The sequence below is a fragment of the Moschus berezovskii genome, chromosome X, assembly GCF_049115385.1.
Source record: "Moschus berezovskii isolate FMDL1 chromosome X, NW_MosBer_1.0, whole genome shotgun sequence".
NCBI classification, from domain to species: domain Eukaryota; kingdom Metazoa; phylum Chordata; class Mammalia; order Artiodactyla; family Moschidae; genus Moschus; species Moschus berezovskii.
The window spans coordinates 91,739,532-91,764,184 of NC_142488.1; the positions used below are offsets into that span (position 1 = coordinate 91,739,532).

At 40.2% G+C, this 24,653-nt stretch overlaps 3 protein-coding genes across 5 annotated transcripts in view; 2 read left to right on the forward strand and 1 right to left on the reverse strand.

Moving 5' to 3' along the window:
- The first annotated feature begins 1 nt into the window (after position 1).
- Positions 2-22,750, forward strand: TYW2 (tRNA wybutosine-synthesizing protein 2). The gene is given in 12 exon segments (XM_088834287.1): positions 2-48; positions 199-350; positions 1,881-1,970; positions 1,973-1,987; positions 9,478-9,922; positions 18,129-18,316; positions 19,860-19,931; positions 19,934-19,971; positions 19,973-20,035; positions 20,785-20,952; positions 20,955-21,122; positions 22,649-22,750. Coding segments are annotated over 12 exon segments (1,548 nt in total).
- Positions 114-24,653, forward strand: part of SYTL4 (synaptotagmin like 4) — a 125,060-nt gene continuing 100,520 nt past the window's right edge. For 2 of the 3 annotated variants that reach the window (XM_055438411.2, XM_055438409.2), the window contains exons 1-2: positions 114-630; positions 1,881-1,987. The gene's annotated coding sequence lies outside the window, so the exon portion shown is untranslated. Of the gene's footprint in view, positions 631-1,880; positions 1,988-17,684; positions 17,796-18,221; positions 18,336-19,907; positions 20,036-24,653 lie in introns of all 3 variants that reach the window. The other variant, XM_055438408.2, reaches the window with a different exon arrangement.
- Positions 8,667-9,683, reverse strand: LOC129564423 (AP-1 complex-associated regulatory protein). Its single transcript, XM_055438414.2, has one exon. It carries the CDS (start codon positions 9,599-9,601, stop codon positions 8,693-8,695), a length of 909 nt encoding a protein of 302 aa, XP_055294389.2. The 5' UTR covers positions 9,602-9,683; the 3' UTR covers positions 8,667-8,692.

Genomic DNA, 24,653 nt, shown 5'->3' on the forward strand with positions numbered 1-24,653 from the left:
GATGGACGCAGCGTCCCTCCCCCAGCGTCATTCCGTCACAGTCGGCACGTATTACTTCCACTAGCGCACTTGCCGTCGGCCCCGCCCCCGCCCCCTCGCCCCGTACCCCGCCTGAGAATTAAACGGTTCCAAGCTAGAGCTTGGCTAATTTGAAGGCTTTTAGTATATAGAATTTCTTATTATTCATTTTTCCCTTAGGCTAACGCAAGTAATTGTCGACCACAAAAATGATGGTGGCGGCGGCTTTACCATAGTAACAGGGAAGTCATTTGATAAACAACCCTGGCACTTTAACTTTAGTTCCGCCCTGTTAGGGAAGGGAAACGCGCGGCCCCGCCCCAGCGGCGTGAGTTTTATTCTTCTGCCAAAGGTGTGAACGTTCGGACTGAGGGAAGGAAACAAGAGTCGAGGCATCCTAGAGAATGAGGGTTGCTCACTGTCAAGGCGTCAACATAGCTGAGGATATGGGGAAATAAAAGCAGAACAAATCCGCCTGCTTTCATGTAGCCTGTGGGCTCCACGTGCTTGGTGATGAGGGGTCGGGGCGGCGGAGGATGTTGGCAGGCAGGGTATCAGAAAACATCGAAGCTGGAAGTATCTTTGATCCCTGGTACACAGCAAGCAGCTAAGGTATGATTTTAACTGGGGTTGCTTTGACTCCAGAGGATGAATATTTATGTGCTGTATCTACTACTTTCAAGTATAACTCATAATTTTTAATGGCATAACTTGAAATCATTTTGGGGAAAGAACTTAGAGCATAGGGCCCGGTGATGGTGGATCAATGGCTCATAATAATGAATCACTGAAGAACATGTTGAGGCACCACGGCTTGTTCTGCCTTCAGCCATTTGTGGAGAATGGACCGTTGGTTCTGTCACTTCATCAACCACCCCTATTGGTTAAAAAAGAAGAGATGTGTACAAAGGATATTTCCTAAGCCTTTTTTTTTTTAATATTTGGGTTTCAGATACAGGCTAGATACCTATGACCCTATGTCTCATTGCTATTGTCCATGATTGTCTTTTCCCTTCAATGCTTCACTCCCAGAGAGGCACATTTGTTTTGCCTCCAGTTTGTAGCAAAATGGAGACAGAAGGTGTTGTTTGATGCTGTTATAGGTATAACATCTCAGAGACTCATGGAATGACATCCCCCTCTGAAAGGTAGCAACTTCTAGATAGATGTCTTTTCATGGAAAAGATTCAAAATAGTCCTTGTAGCATTGCCTAAGTTAAGAAAATCCTCTAGGAGGCCTGCAGACATAAGGTAACTCGGGACCTTCAGAGAGCAACTGAATGTTGACACAGATCCTGGTCAGTATCTGGCTATGGATACCAATTGCCTTGCTTTCCAGAAAGAAACATCTTTCCTAGGTTTTGCACTACTGCATTATCACACTGGTTCTGCACCAGTGTTTATACTTTCTGAGAATGTCTGAGGGTTCAGCTGTGAGGCTACTCTACAGATAATTGTCTAATCCATCAAAGTTGGCTATTCAGTCTTTTGGTTTTAACATTTTCACTTTTTATTTCTTATCTAACTACTTTTCTCAATTCATGCTCAATGAATATATTTTCTGTATTCCTTTCCCATAATCCTGTTCCTTCAAAGGAGGTTTGGGATTCTTCACCTGTCCAAAGGCTGCCTTATGAGATCTTTTGCTTGGTAGCAGACCAGGGAGTTGGACAGTCAGCTGAATTGGAAGATTTCATTTGTTCTTGGCGATGGCATGCTGTCCTCTTGTTGCTGATTGAGGACTGCTTCCAAACTAAGCATTGGAGAAAACTGATTAAAAGGAAGTATTTTGAGTTTTTTTCTATAGAAACCACAAGGCTTGTCTAAAACTTTTGTCAATTTGGGGTCTTGTTCTGTTTCAGAACCAGAAATCTGGGAGACCATTACCTTGGCATGTGGAATCCAGGGCCTAGCGAAATGAAGGTGGATATCACTGGATAGCACTTAAACTCCAACAGTATGCTGCTAGGTAAGCAGGGCTTGATTGAGCATGTGGATAATGGTATCAGGTTGGGATAAAAAGGGTGATGATTAAAAAGAGTTACTATTTGTGAAGGGCTGTATGTTGGATTGGTCCTAAAGTTTGAGTTTTTCTGCAAGCTGTTACAGAAAAACCCAAACCTTTGGGCCAATCCAAGAGATTACAGAGCTTCTTTACATAGATCTCACTTGATTCTCACAAAACCTGGGAGACAGTTTTAGTGTGCTGTCTTTTTCCTTACTGTGATAAAATATGCATAACAAAATTTATAGTTTTAACCATTTTAAGTGTATAATTCAGTGGCATTAAGAATAGTCACTTTGTGCAGCCATCATCACTATCCATCTCCAGAACTTCCATATTTTCACAAACCAAAACTCTGTACCCAGCAAACACTAATTCCCACTCTCCCCAGCCCCTGTTAGCCACCATTCTGTCTCTATGAATTTGAATACATACCTCACATAAGTGTTATAACACTGGTTTTTTTTTTGGTTATGGTTTGTTTAACTTAGCATAATGTCTTCAAGGTTCATTTATGTTGTACCATGTATCAGAATTTCTTTCCTTTTTAAGGCTAAATAATAGTCCATTGTGTGTATATACCACATATTGTTTATTCCTTCTTGCGTTGTTGAACACCTGAGTTGCTTCTACCTTTTGACTGTTGTGAGTAATGCTGCTGTCAACATGGGTGTGCAAATATCTGTCTGAGTCCCTGCTTTCAGTTCTTTTGGATATATATGCGGAAGTTGAATTGCTGGGTTGTGTGGTGGTTCTGTGTTTAATTTTAAAAAATAATTTTATTTGGCTGTGCTGGGTCTTCATTGCAGTGTGGCCTTTTCTCTAGTTGTGGGGAGCAGGGGCTACTCTCTAGTTGTGGTGTGTGGGCTTCTCATTGCAGTGGCTTCTCTTGTGGAGTATGGGCTCTAGGGCAAGGCTTTCCATGTGGCACTAGTGGTAAAGAACCTGCCTGCCAATACAACAGGCATAAGAGTCATGGGTTCGATCCCTGGATCAGGAAGATCCCCTGGAGAAGGGCATGGCAACCCACTCCAGTATTCTTGCCTGGAGAATCCCATGGACAGAGGAGCTTGGTGGGCTACAGTCCATGTGGCTTGGACAGTAAAGAATCTGCCTGCAATGTAGGAGAATGGGTTCGATCCCTGGGTCAGGAAGATCCCCTGGAGAAGGGAATGGCAAACCACTCCAGTATCCTTGCCTGGAAAATTCCATGGACAGAGGAGCTTGGTGGGCTACAGTCCATGGGATCGCAAAGAGTTGGATATGACTGAACAACTAACTCTCACGGGCTCTAGGGCAGAGGCTCAATAGTTTTGGCACACAGACTTAGCTGCTTCAATGCATGTGGGATCTTAATGTGTCAGTGATCGAACCCATATCTCCTGCATTGGAGGGCAGATTCTTTACCACTGAGCCACCAGGGAAGCCCCTATGTTTAACTTTTTGAGGAACCATCCTATTATTTTCCACAGTGGCTGCATCATTTTACATTCCTGCCAGCAGTACACAAGGGTTCATATTTCATCCTCAGCAACATTGTTATTTTTTTAAAAAATACAGTCCACCTTAATGAGTATGAAGTGATATTCCATTGTGGTTTTGATTTGCATTTCCCTATTATACTGGAAAAACCTACAATTCTCCTCTCCTGTGTGTCTCTCTTACTTTAACATAGAACACTTTTAATACTTCCATGTTTTTTCCCACATGAAGCAATTCTCTGTGATACCAGGTGCATGTCCTACAATTTAACTCAATTCTGACACTATCTACCTGGCGATAGCATCAAATTCGTAGGTTAAAGGCTCAGTCCCACAAGACTGCCTTCCACCTCCACTTTAGATGCCAGTTGTAAGTTCAGGTTATCACCTGTGCTTCTGACTAACTGGCTATATAAATGAGAGGTCCCAATGACTCCCTCCTTGGGTTCAACTTATTAACTAGAGTGGCTCATAGAAGTCCAGAGAACAGTTACTTACATTTACTGGTTTATTAAAGGATATGACAAAGGATACAGTTGAACATCCATATAAAGAGATACATAGGATGAGTAATGTGAAGGTCCTGAGCGCAAGAGCTTCTGTCTCTGAAGAGCTGGGGTGCATCGCCCTCCTAGTGCTTGGATGTGTTCACCCACTGGGAAGCTCTTTGGACCCCTACTTTGGGGATTTTTATGGAGGCTTCATCACATAGGTATGATCAATTATTGCTCTATTTCCAGTCTCTCTCCCCTCTCTGGAGGATAGGGAGGGAGTGGAGCCAAAAAGTCCAAGCTTCTGATCCTAGCTTGGTCATTCTGATAACTAGCCCCCATCTAGGAGCTCACCCGGAGTTGCCTCATTAGAACAAAAGATACTCCTAGTGCTCTTACCACTGGGGTGAAAGACCAAATATTAGAATAAGAGGTGCTCCTAGTGCTCTTAGGAAAGGGTTTTAGGAGCTCTGTGCTAGAAACCAAGGATGTAACCAAATGTATATGTTTTCTGTTATCTCACACCTAAGGATTAATGAGGTTTTTGGCTGTATATCTTTGGAGAAATGTCTATTTAATTCCTTTCCCCATTTTTTATCTGGTTGTTTGGTTTTTTGTTGTTGTTGAGTTGTAGGGGTTTAAAAAAATATATTTTGGATCCTAATCCCTTATCAGGTATATGGCTTGCAGTTATTTTCCCCATGCTGTGGGTTGCCTTTTTACTGTGTTGATAGTGTCCTCTGATGCACATAAGTTTTACATTTTCATGGAGATCAACTTATCATTTTTTTTTATTTGTTGCCTGTGCTGCTGCTGCTGCTGCAAAGTCACTTCAGTCGTGTCCGACTCTGTGTGACCCCATAGACGAAAGCCCACCAGGCTCCCCCATCCCTGGGATTCTCCAGGCAAGAAACTGGAGTGGGTTGCCATTTCCTTCTCCAATGTGTGAAAGTGAAGTCGCTCAGTCGTGTCCGACCCTTAGCGACCCCATGGACTGCAGCCTACCAGGCTCCTCCTTCCATGGGATTTTCTAGGCAAGAGTACCGGAGTGGCTTGCCATTGCCTTCTCCGGTTGCCTGTGCATTTGGTATCATTTCCAAGAAAACTTTGCCAAATCAAGTGTCATGAACCCTTTCTTCTATGTTTTTTTCTTAGAGTTTTATAGATTTATCTCTTTAAATATTTAAGTCTTTGGTCCATTTCAAATTAATTTTTGTATCTGGTTTAAGGGAAGGATCCAACTTCATCCTTTAGCATGTGGATATCCAGTATTCCCAGTGCCATTTGTTCAAGACTGCCCTTGCCCCACTGAATGGTTCTGACACCCTTGTTGAAAATCGTGTGACCATTGACCATATATGTGAAGATTTATTTCTGAACTCCCAATTCTATTCCATTGATCTGTATGTCTGTCTTTTCTAGTAACACACTGTTTTGTTTATTGTAAGCTTGTAGTAAGTTTAAAAATCAGTAAGTATGAGGCTTCCAACATTTTTTTTCAAGATTTTTGTAACCAAAATCCCTTGAGATACTATAGGAGTTTTAGCATGGATATTTTAAAAAATTTCTGCCAAAATGACATTGGGATTTTAATAGGGATTGCTTTTGGTGGCACCATAACAATATTGAATTTTCCAATTCATAAGCAAGGATGGCTTTCTATTTATTTGTGTATTCCTTAATTTCTTTCAGTAATCTTTTATAGTTTTCAGCATAAAAGTCTTTCACCTTTTGGTTAAGTTTATTTCTGAGTATTTTTTGATACATATGCATGTATATATATATATATATATTTGATATATAGCATTGTGTTGATTTTACATGTACATCACAATGATTCCCTATTTGTATATACTGCAAGATGATCACCACAGTAAGTCTAGTTAACATCCATCACCCCACATAATTACACTGGTGATGAGAACTTTTTTTAAATTTATTTATTTTAATTGGAATCTAATTACTATATAATATTGTAGTGGTTTTTGCCATACCTTGACATGAATCCGCCCCGGATGTACATGTGTTCCCCATCTTGAACACCCCTCCCTCCTCCCTCCCCATCCCATCCCTCTGGTTCATCCCAGTGCACCAGCCCTGAGCACCCTGTCTCATGCATCGAACCTGGACTGGTGATCTATTTCACATATGATAATATACATGTTTCAGTGCTATTCTCTCAAATCACCCCACCCTCGCCTTCTCCCACAGAGTCCGAAAGACTTCTTTACATCTGTGTCTCCTTTGCTGTCTTGCATAAAGGGTCATCGTTACTATCTTTCTAAATTTCATATATATGCGTTAGTATACTGTATTGGTGTTTTTCTTTCTGACTTACTTCACTCTGTATAATAGACTCTAGTTTCATCCACCTCATTAGGACTGATTCAAATGTATTCTTTTTAACAGCTGAGTAACATTCCATTGTATATATGTACCACAGATTTCTTATCTATTCATCTGCTGATGGACATCCAGGTTGCTTCCGTGTCCTAGCTATTGTAAACCTGAATATTGGGGAACACGTGTCTCTTTCAATTGTGGTTTCCTCGGTGTGTATGCCCAGCAGTGGGATTGCTGGGTTGTATGGCAGTTCTATTTCCAGTTTTTTAAGGAATCCCCACTCTGTTCTCTATAGTGGCTGTGCTGGTTTGCATTCCCACCAGTGGTGTAAGAGGGTTCCCTTTTCTCCACACCCTCTTCAGTGTTTATTGTTTGTAGACTTTTGAATAGTAGCCATTCTGACTGGCGTGAGATGGTACCTCATTGTGGTTTTGATTTGCATTTCTCTGATAATGAGTGATGTTGAGCATCTTTTCATGTGTTTGTTAGCCATCTGTATGCCTTCTTTGGAGAAATGTCTGTTGAGTTCTTTGGCCCATTTTTTGATTGGGTCGTTTATTTTTCTGGAATTGAGCTGCAGGAGCTGCTTATATATTTTTGAGATTAAATTATTTGTCAGTTGTTTCATGTGCTATTTTCTCCCACTCTGAAGGCTGCCTTTTCACCTTGCTTATAGTTTCCTTCATTGTGCAAAAGCTTTTAAGTTCAATTAGGTCCCATTTTTAAAATTTTTGCTTTTATTTCCGTTACTCTGGGAGGTGGGTCATAGAGGATCCTGCTGTGGTTTCTGTAAGAGAGTATTTTGCCTTTGCTTCCCTCTAGGAGTTTTATAGTTTCTGGTCTTATGTTTAGATCTTTAATCCATTTTGAGTTTATTTTTGTGTATGCTGTTAGAAACTGTTCTAGTTTCATTCTTTTACAAGTGCTTGACCAGTTTTCCCAGCACCACTTGTTAAAGAGATTGTCTTTTCTCCATTGTATATTCTTGCCTTTCTTGTGGAAGATAAGGTGTCCGTAGGTGCGTGGATTTATCTCTGGTCTTTCTATTTTGTTCCATTGATCTATATTTCTGTCTTTGTGCCAGTACCATACTGTCTTGGTGACTGTAGCTTTGTAGTATAGCCTGAAGTCAGGCAGGTTGATTCCTCCAATTCCATTCTTCTTCCTCAAGATTGCTTTGGCTACTTGAGGTTTTTTGTATTTCCATACAAATTGTGAAATTATTTATTCTAGTTCTGTGAAAAATACCGTTGGTAGCTTGATAGGGATTGCATTGAATCTATAGATTGCTTTGGGTAGTATACTCATTTTTCACTATATTGATTCTTCTGATCCATGAACATGGTATATTTCTCCATCTATTTGTGTCATCTTTGATATCTTTCATCAATGTTTTATAGTTTTCTATATATAGGTCTTTTGTTTCTTTAGGTAGATTTATTCCTAAGTATTTTATTCTTTCACTGCGCTGGTGAATGGAATAGTTTCCTTAATTTCTCTTTCTATTTTCTCATTTTTAGTGTATAGGAATGCAAGGGATTTATGTATGTTAATTTTATATCCTGCAACTTTACTATATTCATTGATTAGCTCTAGTAATTTTTTGGTGGAGTCTTTAGGGTTTTCTGTGTAGAGGATCCTGTCATCTGCAAACAGTGAGAGTTTTACTTCTTCTTTTCCAACCTCGATTCCTTTTATTTCTTTTTCTTCTCTGGTTACTGTGGCTAAAACTTCCAAAACTATGTTGAATACTAGTGGTGATACTGGGCGCCCTTGTCTTGTTCCTGACTTGAGGAGAAATGCTTTCAGTTTTTCATCATTGAGGATAATGTTCGCTGTGGGTTTAACATATATAGCTATTATTATGTTGACATATGTTCCTTCTGTTCCTGCTTTCTGGAGGGTTTTTAATCATACATGGATGTTGAATTTTGTCAAGGGCTTTCTCTGCATCTCTTGAGATAATCATATGGTTTTTATCTTTCAATTTGTTAATGTGGTGTATTACATTGATTGATTTGTGGATATTAAAGAATCCTTGCATCCCTTAGATAAAGCCCACTTGATCATGATATATGATCTTTTTTTTTTTAATTTTATTTGCTAAAGAATTAAATTTAATTCATAACATGACAGAACCATTCAATTGTTTTTGAAAAGCAGAAGGCAGATGATGAAATTGCACTTAATTCTGAAGCAGTTCAGATACAGCCTATCATTCCTATTCCTTTCTAAGCATTTACAAAACAATTTCTTACCTCCCCTCACAAAAAGGCTCAGCACAACCATTTATACATTCTAGTTGGTTTGTAACATTTGGTCATAACTGATAAACAAGATCACACAATTTTTTTCTATCGTTTTTGTTGATCTGAATCATATTGCTTTAGACCAGAATCGGACAGTTCTAATACAGGATTTACAAATCCACAATACTCGGAATTGCCATTATCATCCATTTCGGCACTAACAAAATCATTCTCCCACTCCAGCCCATTGGAATCATCAGAGGCTGATGTAGGATTACTTCCAGTCTTCTTGCAGCTATACTTAAGTGCTGCCCGGAGAATGTCTTCCTCTGTTTTGGAACGTTCTCTCATTGGGAGCATTCGATTCATTCCTTCTTCATCTTCCCATTCTAGATCTAAAGATGTGCTGTCATCATTTCCACTAGTTGATTTAGTTTTGGTCATTAAATCACAACTGCTTTCTGTATTTGGTGTCAAAACGGTGGCATCTGATGAGAGTCTACTACTTCGAAAAACTTCATACTGTGACTTTATATTTCTCAAACAAGATTCAAAGTCATCTTCTGGTCCTGGACTTTGATATTCTCCATTGTTGGAAGCACGGCATTGCTGCACAACTCTCTGCCTTTCTTGCTCCAAGAGCTTTCGCTGCTTTGCTGCCCTGGCTGCTTCACGCTGTGCAGCGTATAAAGCTTCTTCTTCTAGTCTTAACTTCTCTTCTTGTAAGGCTAACTCTTTTTGGATTTTCATATCAAGATCTTTCTGTTTTTCAACAATAGAATCATAATGCTTCTCTCTCAGGTCAACAATTTCTTCCTCAGTAAGAGGCCTATGACTGCTTCCTGGGCTTTCTCCTTCATCGCTTTCTACTAGATTCTCAAACTCTATAGTTAAGTGCTCACCTCTTGAGCATGTTCTAAAATACTTGGATCCTCCGCCGCCTCCTGCACGGTGCAGCCGCCCAGCTTCCTTGCGGAGGAGCCCGAAGCACTGCGTCCAGCAGCAGTTCCCCATCGCATGCTGTCCGGGCGTCGCCGCTCCTCCTCCCCCGACGCAAAGCCCAGAGCCAGGCCCGGCCGCCGCATCCACGCGGCACGAGCCGAATGGGGGCTCGGGGGCCGAAGGCGGGCTGGCCGGAGCGCGGCGGCCTGCGAGGCGGGGGCGACGGGAGGAACAAAGACGGCGATCATGCTCGCGGCCGCCGAGTCGCCGCCGCGCGACGGAGGAGGGCCGGGCAGGCTCTGGACTCCCTCGCGGTCCGCATGGCCCCTCGGTCGCCTCAGCCCCCCAGCCCAGTTCGAGTGACCGCCTCCCGCCGCCGAAGGAGGGCAGTCTGTAATCTTTTTAATATGTTGTTGGATTCTGTTTGCTAGGATTTTGTTAAGGATTTTTGCATCTATGTTCATCAGTGATACTGGCCAGTAGTTTTCTTTTTTTGTAGCATCTTTGTCTGATTTTGGTATTAGGGTGGTGGTGGCCTCATAGAATAAGTTTGGAAGTTTACCTTCCTCTGCAATTTTCTGGAAGAGTTTGAGTAGGATAGGTGTTAGCTCTTCTCTAAATTTTTGGTAGAATTCAGCTGTGAAGCCGTCTGGTCCTGGGCTTTTGTTTGCTGGAAGATTTCTCATTACAGTTTCTGTTTCCGTGCTTGTGATGGGTCTGTTCAGATTTTCTATTTCTTCCTGGTTCAGTTTTGGAAAGTTGTACTTTTCTAAGAATTTGTCCATTTCTTCCAAGTTGACCATTTTATTGGCATATACTTGCTGATGGTAGTCTCTTATGATCCTTTGTATTTCTGTGTTGTCTGTTCTGATTTCTCCATTTGCATTTCTGATTTTATTGATTTAATTCTTCTCCCTTTGTTTCTTGATGAGTCTGGCGAATGGTTTGTCTGTTTTCTCAAAGAAGCAGCTTTTGGCTTTGTTGATTTTTGCTATGGTCCCTTTTGTTTCCTTTGCATTTATTTCTGCCCTAGTTTCAAAGATTTCTTTCTTTCTACAAACCCTGGGGTTCTTCATTTCTTCCTTTTCTAGTTGCTTTAGGTGTAGAGTTAGGTTATTTATTTGACTTTTTTCTTCTTTCTTGTGGTAAGCTTGTATTGCTATGAACCTTCCCCTGAGCACTGCTTTTACAGTGTCCCATAGGTTTTGGGTTGTTTTATTTTCATTTTCGTTTGTTTCTATGCATATTTTGATTTCTTTTTTGATTTCTTCTGTGATTTGTTGGTTATTCAGAAGCATGTTGTTTAGCCTCCGTATGTTGGAATTTTTAATAGTTTTTTTCCTGTACCTGACATCTAATGTTACTGATTGTGATCAGAAAAGATGCTTGGAATGATTTCAATGTTTTTGAATTTACCAAGGCTAGATTTATGGCCCAGGATGTGATCTATCCTGGAGAGTGTTCCATATGCACTTGAGAAAAAGGTGAAATTCCTTGTTTTGGGGCAAAATGTCCTATAGATATCTATTAGGTCTAACTGGTCCATTGTATCATTTAAAGTTTGTGTTTCCTTGCTAATTTTCTGTTTAGTTGATCTATCCATAGGTGTGAGTGGGGTATTAAAGTCTCCCACTATTATTGTGTTACTGTTAATTTCCCCTTTCATACTTGTTAGCATTTGCTTTACATATTGCGGTGCTCCTATTTTGGTTGCAGATATATTTATAATTGTTATATCTTCTTGGATTGGTCCTTTGATCATTATGTAGTGTCATTCTGTGTCTCTCCTCACAGCCTTTATTTCAAAGTCTATTTTATCTGATATGAGTATTGCTACTCCTGCTTTCTTTTGGTCTCCATTTGCGTGAAATATCTTTTTCCAGCCCTTCACTTTCAGTCTGTATGTGTCCCTTGTTTTGAGGTGGGTCTCTTGTAGACAGCATATATAGGAGTCTTGTTTTTGTATCATTAAGCCAGTCTTTGTCTTTTGGTTGGGGCATTCAACCCATTTACATTTAAGGTAATTATTGTTCAGTATGATCCTGTTGCCATTTACTTTGTTGTTTTGGATTTGAGTTTATACACCTTTTCTGTGTTTCCTGCCTAGAGAAGATCTTTCAGCATTTGTTGAAGAGCTGGTTTGGTGGTGCTGAATTCTCTCAGCTTTTGGTTGTCTGTAAAGCTTTTGATTTCTCCTTCATATTTGAATGAAATCCTTGCTTGGTACAGTAGTCTGAATTGTAGGTTTTCCTCTTTCATCACTTTAAGTATGTCCTGCCATTCCCTTCTGGCCTGAAGAATTTCTATTGAAAGATCAGCTGTTATCCTTATGGGACTCCCCTTGTGTGTTATTTGTTGTTTTTCCCTTGCTGTTTTTAATATTTGTTCTTTGTGTTTGATATTTGTTAACTTGATTAATATGGTGTTTTTCCAGTGGTCATGTATGGATGTGAGAGTTGGACGGTGAAGAAAGCTGATCGCCAAAGAATTGATGCTTTTGAACTGTGGTGCTAGAGAAGACTCTTGAGAGTCCCTTGGACTGCAGGGAAATCCATCCAGTCCATTCTAAAGGAGATCAGTCCTGGGTGTTCATTGGAAGTACTGATGCTATAGCTGAAACTCCAGTACTTTGGACACCTCATGTGAAGAGTTGACTCACTGGAAAAGACTGATGCTGGGAGGGATTGGGGGCAGGAGGCAAAGGGGACGACAGAGAATGAGATGGCTGGATGGCATCATGGACTCGATGGACGTGAGTTTGAGTGAACTCCGGGAGTTGGTGATGGACAGGGAGGCCTGGCATGCTGTGATTCATGGGGTCGCAAAGAGTCAGACACAACTGAGCGACTGAACTGAACTGAACTGGGGTGTTTTGCGTTGGGTTTAATCTGTTTGGGACTCTCTGGGTTTCTTGAACTTGGGTAGCTATTTCCTCCCCCCTTTTAGGGAAATTTTCAGCTATTATATCCTCAAGTATTTTCTCAGGGCCTTTTTTTTTGTCTTCTTCTGGAGCTTTTAAGATCTACTCTCTTAGCAACTTTGAAGTACACAGTGAAGTATTGCTAAGTATATTCACCATGCCATGCTGTACATTGCATCCCAGATCTTATTTATTTTATAACTGGAAGTTTGTATCTTTTAACCACCTTCACCCTTTTCACCCACTCCCCAATCCTGGCCTCTGGCAACCACCAGTCTATTATAACTGTGAGGGGTTTTTTTTTTTATAAGACTTCACATATAAGAGACCTCACATGGTATTTCTGTGACTTAATTCACTTAACATAGTGCCCTCAAGGTCAATCCATGTAGTCACAAATGGTAATATTACCTTGTTTTTGTGACTGAATGGTGGCTCAAAGGTAAAAGAATTCACCTGCCAATGCAGGAGATGTTGGTTTGATCCCTGGGTTGGGAAGATCCCCTGGAGAATGAAATGGCAACCTACTCCAGTATTCTTGCCTGGAAAATCCCATGGACAGAGGAGCCTGGCAGGCTATAGTTCATGGGGTCACAAAGAGTTGGGTACAACTTAGTGACTAAACAACAGAAATATTCCATTGTATATGTGTATTACATTTTCTTTCTAGTTATCCATACATGGGCACTTAGGCTGTTTCCATATCTTGGCTATTGTAAGTAATGCTGCAGTCCACATTGGAGTCACATAATTATTTTCAACTTAGTGTTTCTGTTTCCTTCAGATAAATACCCAGAATTGGAATTGCTAGATCATGTAGCAGTTCTGCATTTAATTTTTTGAAGACCCTGTATGCTGTTTTTCATAGTGGCCATATTAATTTACATTTCCACCAACAGTGCACAACAATTCCCTTTTCTTTACCCCCTCACCAATACTTGTTATCTCTTGCCTTTTTGAAAACAGCCTTTCTGACAGATCTGAGGTGATATTTCATTGTGGTTTTAATTTGCATTTCCCAGAAGACTAGTGGTGTTGAGCACCTTTTCATGTATCTGTTGACCATGTTTTTGTTTTCTTCAGATAAAAGTCTATTTAGATCCTCTGCCCATTTTAAAAGCAGATTGTTTGCTTTTTCCCCTTTGAGTGTTTTTTTTGCTCTTTGCTCTTGATATATTTTGGATACTAACCCCTTATCAGACATATTATCTGCAGATATTAAATTAAATATTAATCAAATATTAAAATATTATCGGACATATTTCCCATGTGGTAGGTTACCTTTTTCTTTTGTTGATACTTTCCTTTGCTGTACAGAAGCTTTTTGGTTAGGTGTAGTCCCACTTGTTTATTTTTGGTTTTGTTGCCTATACTTACTCTTTTTGATACTATTAGAAATGGAACTATTTTCTTAATTCCCTTTACAGATTGTTCATTATTGGTGTATAGAAATGCAACTATACATTTGTATGTTATTTTGTACCCTGCAAATTTACCGAATTCGTTTATTAGTTCTAATGAGCTTTTTTGGGGGGAGGAATATTTAGGATGTTCTACATACAAGATCATGTGATCTTCAAACAGATAATTTTACTTCTTCCTTTCCAATTTGGATGCCTTTTATTTAATTTTCTTGTCTACTTTCTGTGGCTAAAATTTCCTTTTTGATATTGAGCATTGTTTATCTGAGACTATTTTAATTCCTCCTTCATTTCTGAAGGACAATTTGCTGCTGCTGCTAAGTCACTTCAGTCATGTCCGACTCTGTGCGACCCCATAGACAGCAGCCCACCAGGCTCCACCGTCCCTGGAATTCTCCAGGCAAGAATACTGGAGTGGGTCGCCATTTCCTTCTCCAATGCATGAAAGTGAAAAGAGAAAGTGAAGTCGCTCATTCATGTCCGACTCTTCGCGACCCCATGGACTGCAGCCTACCAGGCTCCTCTGTCCATGGGATTTTCCAGGCAGGAGTACTAGAGTGGGGTGCCATTGCTTTCTCCTGAAGGACATTTTAGTCAGATATAATACAGAAGTCTCAGTTAACATTTATTCTTTCAGCCTTATAAATATGTTATGCCACTTCTGGACTCTGAGGTTTTCACTTAGAAATTTGTTGATCATCTTATTGAGGATCACTTGCACATGAATCACTTTTCCTTGCTCCTTTCAGGATTCTCACTTTAGCTGTTGTCAGTTTGATTATAATGTATCCTGGTGTAAGCCTCTTAAGTTAATCTTACTTAGAGTTAATTGAGATTCTTGAACTTATGAATCCATATTTTCCCTCAAATTTGGGAAGGTTTCAGCCATTATTTCTTCAAATAACCTCTCTACTCCTTTTTTCTTTCAGTCTCTGGGACTGTCATAATGCATATGTTACTTGATGATGTCCCATAAGTCTTTTAATCTCTGTTGACTTTTCTTCATTTGTTTTTGCCCCTCAGACTTGATAATTTCATATGATATCTTTAGTGTCACTGATTCTTTCTTCCTGTTTCAGTCTACTGTTGAGCCCCTTTAGTGGATATTTTTGTTGAACTCCTGTATTTTCAACTCTAGAATTTCTTTTTTGTTCCTTTTTATAATTTTTAATCTCTTTGTTGATATTCTCATTTAAAAAATATATCCCTTTCCTGATTCCTTTGGTTCTTTGTGTTTTCCCTTAGTTCTTTGAGCATATTTAGGATAGTTGTTTTAGTCTTTGTCTGGTACTTCTGTGCCTATTTTCAGGGACAGTGTCTGCCACTTTATTTTTTTCCTTTGAATGTGGCATTTTTTCCTATTTCTTTGTATGCTTTGTGATTTTTTTAAAATGGAAAATTAGTTTTTGTTTTTTTTAAAAAGCAGCCTTGCAGATAGGCTCTGTGCTGGGGATGACATTTGCTAACTAGTGAGGCTCTGAGCCTTGGAGGGCTTCCCAGGTCATTCAGCAATAAAGAACCTGCCCATCAATGCAGGAGATGCAGGAGCCATGGGTTTGATCCCTGGGTCAAGAAGATTCTGTAGAGAAGGAGATGGCAACCCACTCTAGTGTTTTTGCCTAGAAAATCCCATGGGCAGAGGAGTCTTGTGGTCCATAAGGTTGCAAAGAGTTCGACATGACTTAGCAACTGAGCATATATGAATGCACTGGGGGGGCTTCCCTGGTGGCTCAGAGGTTCATGCGTCTGCCTCCAGTGCGGGAGACCCGGGTTCGATCCCTGGGTCGGGAAGATCCCCTGGAGAAGGAAACGGTAGCCCACTCCAGTATTCTTGCCTGGAGAATCCCATGGATGGAGAAGCCTGGTTAGGCTACAGTCCATGGGGTCGCAAAGAGTCGGACATGACTGAGTGACGGAACGGAATGGAGGCCTTGGAATCAGCCTCATGTGAAGGCTTAAAGTCTTCTTGGACCTTTTCTAGGTATACAACTTGCTTTGGCAACTTTGTGTGCTTTTTCTTTTGTTTTTGTGTGTGCTTTTTCCAATTCCCTTAAATACACATCTGTTTTTAAGTGTTTTTAATTCCCAAAGACTCTCATTACTGCTGCTTCTAGGGACCATTGATGTTCTGTTGTGCTCCTCTACCTCTAGTCTCTTACCCCAGACTGTAGTACCTCTGCAGCTTTCTTGAGGGATTTCCTGTGGCTTTTCCTAGTCTAATATCTGAGCCATACTGCTTTTCTCTTTTTAAACTCTTAAGACCAGTACCTCAAGCAGTCCCTCGACAGATTAGAACATTGCAAAAAAGATCTGCCTTCCTTTTTCCAGTTAGAAGGAAGGAATTGACACTGGGCCACTGCGTCCCCCATACTGGGCTTCAGTGCACTACAGGGGAAGGGGAGGTGGGGTACAAGTAAGTGAAAATACCATGGAATTTCTTAGCTTTCCCTATGTGGCTTTATCTTGATTAATCTTTTGCTTGGTTGCTATAGACTGTTTTCCAGACTTCCAACAAAGTTATTTTATCCAATTTCTAGTTGGTTTTTAAAAGAATGTTAATGAGGGTGGGAGAAGGAGAGTCTGGAGCTTCCTAGTTTGCCAACCTGTAGATGTCACTAAAAAAAGTATTCTGTTTTATAAATAGAGATGCCAGTGTTTAGACAGTGACTTGTACAAAGTTCACAATTAATGAGAACAGAAGTGGGCTTTGATTCTATTTCTTTTCCACAGTTTTGTGTTTTTTTTTAAATAAACTTTGTACTTTAGGATAATTTCATATTTATCAAAGAGTTGCAAAATTAGTAGAGAGTTCCCATATCCACCCACTCCCTACCCTGCACACAGTTACCCCTTTTGTCAACATGTTCCATTAGTGTGGTACGCTTGCTATAGTCAGTGAACCTATACTGATGAGCTAAAATCCATACATTATTCAGTTTTTCCTTACTGTCTTTTTCTGTTCTAGGATTCAATCCAGGACACCACATTACATTGTTCCCATATCTCCTTTGGTTCCTGTTGACTATGAAAGTTTCTCAGAATTTCTTTGTTTTGATGACCTTGACAGTATTTAAGAGTACTAGTCAGGTATTTTGTAGACTGTACCTCAATTGCAGTTTGTCTGATGTTTTCCTCATGATTAGACTGGAGTTATGGGTATTTGGGAGGAAGACCACAAAGGTAAAATGTCATTCTCCTCATACCATATCAAAGCCTTTATCAGTTGACCAACCTTTGCCAGGTTTCTCCTCTATAAAGTTATTTTCCCCCCTTTCTATACTTTATTCTTTGGAAGTTAGTCACTAAATCCAACTCACTTCAAGAAAGGTCGGGGAAGATTAAACTTCACTTCCTGGAGGGTGAGAATCTTCACAAATTATTTTGCATTCTTCTATAAGGAAGAATTGTTTATTTCATTTTTCAGCTTGTTCCAGCTTTGTTCATTAGAAACTCTTTTTTTAAATTTATTTATTTTAATTGGAGGCTAATTACTTTACAATATTGTATTGGTTTTGCCATACATTGACATGAATCCGCCCAGGGTGTACATGTGTTCCCCATCTTGAACCCCCCTCCCACCTCCCTCCCATCCCATCCCTCTGGGTCATCCCAGTACACCAGCCCCGAGCATCCTGTATCATGCAGCGAACCTGGACTGGCAATTCGTTTCACATATGATCACATACATGTTTCAATGCCATTCTTTCACATCGGTCCCGATGTCCCTTAGGCATGTCCTCATTGTTTTGTTTTTTGAGCACTTCCTTACTTTCTGGCACTATAGTTTACTCGTTTTGTATGTTTCCCGCCACAGCCATGGGAGAACCAGCCATTTCACCAAGGAGAGCCAGTAAATTAAAATGTCTTCCAGAATACGAAAGCTCTAGATGACTGTAGTAGAACCAGTGGAAATCCATTTGGAGAGGTATGTATGTATAGGAGGTGGTTAACAAGAGCAAAAGAAAAAGGTAAAGCTGGAAGGGTCATGATCCAATTCTTTCGAGTGATAGTTTACTGGAAACTTGGAGGCAATTTAAGAGCACAAACTAAGAGATACCTTAGGTTCAAATGCTAGCTCTATCACTTTCTAGCTGTGTATCTGTGAACCTCAGTTTCCTCATCTGTAATGTGGTTGTAATAACCTATGAGATTGTTGGGATGATGATTAAGTGATTTGGAACACTGTATCTGCATAGTGCCTCACACATAGTAAGCATTCACATCTTAGCTATTGTTCTTAGTTTATTGTCTGAACTAGCAACTATAATGTCATGAATAGCTGTGAGCTCTCACTTTTTAAATTTTATGCCTTTGTTATTCAGCTTTCCACTTATTATATTTCTTTCCTTAGGGATGATTTTGATGGGACCCAGTACATCTTCTCCTTTGAGATCATCACTGAGAGGCTGTGAGTGATGTCACTGCCCTGTACTGGAGAAGCACTGGGTGGGAGTTCTTTATGCAGGTGATGATTCTAGGGACCATGAGTTTGAAGTAGCAGCCTCTTCCCCAGACCCCTATTCAGGTTTGGTCCACTCTTGAGTCTTTATTTGTGTTATTCTTCAAGGCCATGAGAAAATTATGTTGTTCAAATACGATATATTCGTATTAAAGTGCAATGAACTCCAAATCTCTTTTTGTTAATAGAATAAAAATTCTTTATCACCTTCCTAGGAAATTTAATGTCCCCTTGTCAGGTGAGCTCTTTAAAATGTAGGAAGAAATTGTCTTCCTTTCGATCATGCGATTCTCTTCCTGAAGACTCTTCCTGTTTCATTGTGGATGAAGTCTAAAGTCCTCCTACTGAATGTCAGCACCCCCTAATGAAAGTGAAAGTGAAAGTGAAGTCACTCAGTCGTGTCCGACTCTTTGCCACCCCATGGACTGTAGTCCACCAGGATCCTCCATCCATGGGATTCTCCAGGCAAGAATACTGGAGTGGGTTGCCATTTCCTTCTCCAGGGTATCTTCCTGACCCAGGGATCGAACCCAGGTCTCCCACATTGCAGGCAGATGCTTCAACCTCTGAGCCACCAGGCATTTTTTATACCCATGAGCCTTCTCCCACGACTCTGATGCCTGACATGTTTTCTCATAATTTTCTTCAAGAGACCGTCATTCAAATAACTTTTTAAACTCTGCCCAGAGTGATTTAAGGAGTGCTAATGCTTCTTGATGGCTCAGCAGTAAAGAATCTGCCTTCAATGCAAGAGCTGCAGGAGATGCAGATTCAATCCCTGGTTCAGGAAGATCCCCCAGAGGAGGAAATGGCAACCCACTCCAGTATTCTTACCTGGAGAATTCCATGGACAGAGAAGCCCAGAGGCTAGAGTCCAAAGGTCACAAAGAGTTGGACATGACTGAGCACAGCATAGCAAATGCCTTCCTATCTACTATCTTTTGAACACTGCTGTGCGGTTATTACCTAAAATGCACTGGCCTTTGGTATGTGCATAGTATAAATAATCAAAATATTCAAAGTTTTGTGGTGTTTCTATGTATCTTTTAAATATTTGTATTATTAATAATAATATCTTAGCCCTGAGGAACATGTTTGTAAGTACCTCAGTCAATATAGTACTAAGTATCTGCTTATTGAGATAATGAGGAGGAAGATAAAGATAGGTCTCGAATATGAAAAGTGAAAGTGTTAGCTGCTCAGTCATGTGTGACTCTTTGTAAGCCCATGGACATAGCCTGCTAGGTTCCTCAGTCCATGGGATTCTCCAGGCAAGAATAGTCAAGTGGGTATGCATTCTCTTCTGCAGGAGATCTTCCTTATCCAGGGATCGAACCTGAGTCTCCCGCATTGCAAACAGATTCTTTACCATCTGAGCCACCAGGGAAGCCCCGTGATTATAGGAAATTAACTCCCAACTCTGTCCACAGCTGGGTGTTCCGTCAAGGAGATTGCAATTTCTGAATCTTGGAACTTGAAACCTTTATTTATGGTTGGCTATTTGGGACCTATAATGTTAATATCAACCAGTGTCTAATCTTTCTGTGGAGATTGACTATTTTACATTACTGTTCTTAGTTTATGCTGATGATGCCTTCATCCATGCTGTGATTGGAATCCTCATACTGTAGCTGCTCTGAGGGAAAAATCTAGAGATAAATGGAGTAGCAGATTGGTGTCAACTATACTTGGAGGATAATGGGAAGGTGAGTGCAGGGGAAATATATCTTTTGACAACTCAGAATGACTTTCCACATATACTCCCAGGCAATGACTTTAAGAAAATATCCTTTTGTTCAAAAACAAAATAAGACCAACTGTATTGTTCACCTTTATCATCTCACTGTATGAAGTACTGTTCTTACATAGAATGATTTTACTCAAAGAATTTGAATGTTACATGTAGATAGTTAATTGCATGTAATTGGGTAGAGGAGGGGTTGATTGGGTACGCAGCCAAGGTCTGGAACTAGTATAGGAAGATAATCAAGTGGTTGAAGTAAAACTATGAGACAGGATTTTTCAGTTCAGTTCAGTTCAGTCGCTCAGTCGTGTCCGACTCTTCGTGACCCCATGAATCACAGCACGCCAGGCCTCCCTGTCCATCACCAACTCCCGGAGTTCACTCAAACTCATGTCCATCGAGTTGGTGATGCCATCCATCCATTTCATTCTCTGTCGTCCCTGTCTCCTCCTGCCCCCAATCCCTCCCAAAGCTGCTTAAAGATATGGAGTGCCTGCAGTGTTAAGTTGGAGTGAAAACTCATGAAAAATGAGTCATTCTTATTTCCTACAAAATAAAGAGGAAAGAATTTGTTTTTCCTTCTTTTCAAAATACACAACTGGAAAAGAAGATTGGGAAAGTCTTCATAGTCATTTTCCTTCTTGCTGTTCTGTGGCTATATCCCATTTTATAATACTGCTGTTGTTGCTCATTTATTTACATCTCTTGTAGCTGAAACTGTTGCCCATTGCTGACAGGTTAGGTCTTGGGCTGGCCCATACCTCTGGCCAGTTCATTGCCTGCCACATGTTACACCAGAACACTGGAGGTGTTTTGCATGTCCACTGAAATATGAAATCTTTTCTTGGGGAAGAATCTAGCTTTCTGGAAGTAGGGACATAGAAGAGAAGCAGCACTGTTAGTATCCTCAGCAAATTATCAATGACAAATAGAAATATAAAGCTACTAGAGTTCCTGTGAGGGAAATGCTGGTTGTAGCCACCAGACCACAGAGGCAAAGGTGGGCTAAACCTGTAGAAACTCATGGTGCCAGTCTCTGCCAACAATTTGTATGTCTTCCTCTTGGATTGATCTCTTGATCATTATGTAGTGTCCTTCCTGATCTCTTGTAATCTTCTTTATTTTAAAGTCTATTTTGTCTGATATTAGGATTGCTACTCCAGCTGTCTTTTGCTTCCCATTTGCATGGAATATATTTTTTCATCCTCTCACTTTCAGTCTATATGTGTCTTGATGTCTGAAATTGGTTTCTTGTAGACAGCATATATATAGGTCTTGTTTTTGTATCCATTCAGCCAGTCTGTGTGTTTTGGTTGGGACATTTAATCCATTTACCTTTAATTATTGATATATATATTCCTGTTGCCATTTTCTTAATTGTTTGGGGTTGATTTTATAGATCTTTTTTCTTCTCTTGTATTTCTTGAGTGTATAAGTCCCTTTAACATTTTTGTAAAGCTGGTTTAGTGGTACTGAACTTTCTTAACTTTTGCTTCTCTGAAAAGCTTTTTATTTCTCCATCAAATTTGAATGAGATCCTTGCTCCGTACAGTAATCTTGGTTGTAGATTTTTCCCTTTCAGTACTTTAAATATATCCTGCCATTCCCTTCTGGCCTGCAGAATTTCTACTGAAAGATAAGCTCTTAAGTATATGAGGTTTCCCTTGTATGTTACTTGTTTCTCCCTTGCTGCTTTTCATATTCTTTCTTTGTGTTTAGTCTTTGTTAGTTTGATTAGTATGTGTCTTGCATGTTTCTCTTTGGGTTTATCCTGTATGGGACTCTTTGTGCCTCTTGGACTTGATCGACAATTTCCTTTTCCATGTTGGGGAAATTTTCAACTATAATCTCTTCAAAAATTTTCTCATACCCTTTCTTTTTCTCTTCTTCTTCTGGGACCCCTATAATTTGAATGTTGGTGTGTTTGATATTGTCCCAGAAGTCTCTGAGGCTATCCTCAGCTCTTGTCATTCTTTTTACTATATCCTGCTCTTCAGCAGTTATTTCCACCATCTTATCTTTCAGCTCACCGATTCATTCTTCTGCTTCAGATATTCTGCTATTGATTCCTTCTAGTGTGTTGTTAATTTCAGTAATTGTGTTGTTTGTTTTTGTATGTTTATTTTTAATTTTTCTAAGTCTTTATTAATTGATTCTTGCATTTTCTCTGTTTTGTTTTCAATGTTTTTGATCATCTTTACTATCACTCTTCTGAATATTTTTTCAGGAGTTTGCCTATTTCCTCTTCATTTTTTTGGATTTCTTCATTTCTAATTTGTTCCTTCATTTGTGTAGTATTTCTCTGCCTTTTCATTACTTTTTTAACTTATTGTGTTTGAGGTCTCCTTTTCCCAGGCTTCGAGGAAAGTTGAATTCTTTCCTTGAAGAAGGTTGAATTATTTCTTCCGTTTGGTTTCTACCCTCCTAAGGTTGGTCCAGTTGTTTGTGTAAGCTTCACATAGAGTGAGATTTGTGTTAAGTTTTTGCTTGTTTGTTTGTTTTTCCTCTGATGGGCAAGGCTGAGTGAGGTGGTAGTCTGTTGATGACTGGGTTTGTAGTTTTGTTTATTGTTTAGATAAGGCATCCTGCTCAGGGTGCTACTGGTCCTTGGGTGATACCGGGTCTTGTATTCAAGTGGCTTCCTTTGTATGAGTTTTCACTATTTGATACTCCCTAGGGTTAGTTCTCTGGTCTTCTAGGTTCTTGGAGTCAGTGTTCCCACTCCAAAGGCTCAGGGCTTAATCTCTTCCAAGGAGTGTCCTGGCCTCATGGTAAACATATGTTCCATCCATTCTTGGAGAGTGACCACTGTCTGGAGATGATGAGACTGTCAATCTGGACTTCAGACCTCGTTCCTAACTCTTTAATTCTTGCACATTCTCCTGATTAGGGCTCTAGTACTCCTGATAGGCTTAGCTCCCGGTCCAAGATCTTCATCCACTGGTTAGAATTCTGCCAAGAGTCAGACATGAACTGAACTGAAGTCAGAGTCCAAAATCATCCAGTGTAATTAATTCTTGTTGATGTTGATCTTTGGTTGGCAGTTTTATAAATTCATCAGTTTTTTCCTTTAGTTCACCGCAGTTCAGTTGTTCAGTCGTGTCTGACTCTTTGTGACCCCATGAAACACAGGGGGTAATGGACCTCCCTGTCCATTACCAATTCCTGGAGTTCATCCAAACTCATGTCCATTGAGTTGGTGATGCCATCCAACCATCTCATTCTCTGTCGTCCCCTTCTCCTCCTGCCCTCCTTCCCAGGATAGAGGTCTTTTCAAATGAGTGAGCTCTTTGCATAAGGTGGCCAAAGTATTGGAGTTTCAGCTTCAACATCAGTCCTTCCAATGAACACTGAGGACTGATCTCCTTAAAGATGGACTGGTTGGATCTCCTTGCAGTCCAAGGGACTCTCAAGAGTCTTCTCCAACACCACAGTTCAAAAGCATCAATTCTTCACTACTCAGCTTTCTTTATAGTCCATTTCTCACATGCATACATGACTACTGAAAAAACTGTAGCCTTGACTAGGCAGACCTTTGTTGACAAAGTAATGTGTCTGCTTTTTAATATGCTTTGTAGGTTGGTCATAAACTTTCCTTCCAAGGAGTAAGCGTCTTTTAATTTCATGGCTGCAGTCATCATCTGCAGTGATTTTGGAGCCCAGAAAAATAAAGTCTGCACTGTTTCCCCCATCTATTTGCCGTGAAGTGATGGGACCGGATGCCATGATCTTAGTTTTCTGTATGTTGAGTTTTAAGTCAACATTTTCACTCTCCTCTTTCACTTTCATCATGAGACTCTTTAGTTCTTCCTCACTTTCTGCCATAAGGGTGGTGTCATCTGTATGTCTGAGGTTATTGCTATATCTCCCAGCAGTCTTGATTCCAGCTTGTGCTTCTTCCAGCCCTGCATTTCTCATGATGTACTCTACATATAAGTTAAATAAGTAGGGTGACAATATGCAGCCTTGATGTACTCCTTTTCCTGTTTTGAACCAGTCTGTTGTTCCATGTCCAGTTCTAACTGTTGCTTCCTGACCTTCATACAGGTTTCTCAAGAGGCAGGTCAGGTGGTCTGGTATTCCCATCTCTTTCAGAATTATCCAGAGTTTATTGTGATCCACACAGTCAAACGCTTTGGCATAGTCAATAAAACAGAAGTAGATGTTTTTCTGGAACTCTCTTGCTTTTTCGATGATCTAGCAGATGGCAATTTGATCTCTGGTTCCTCTGCCTTTCCTTAAACCAGCTTGAACATTTCGAAGTTCATGGTTCACGTATTGCTGAAGCCTGGCTTGGAGAATTTTGAACATGACTGTACTAGCTTGTGAGATGAGTGCAATTGTGTGGTAGTTTGAGCATTCTTTGGCATTGCCTTTCTTTGGGATTGGAATGAAAACTGACCTTTTCCAGTCCTGTGGCCACTGCTGAGTTTTCCAAATTTGCTGACATATTGAGTGAACACTTTAACACCATCATCTTTTAGGATTTGAAATAGCTCAACTGGGATTCCATCACCTCCATTAGCTTTGCTCGTCGTGATGCTTCCTAAGGCCCACTTGACTTCACATTCCAGGATGTC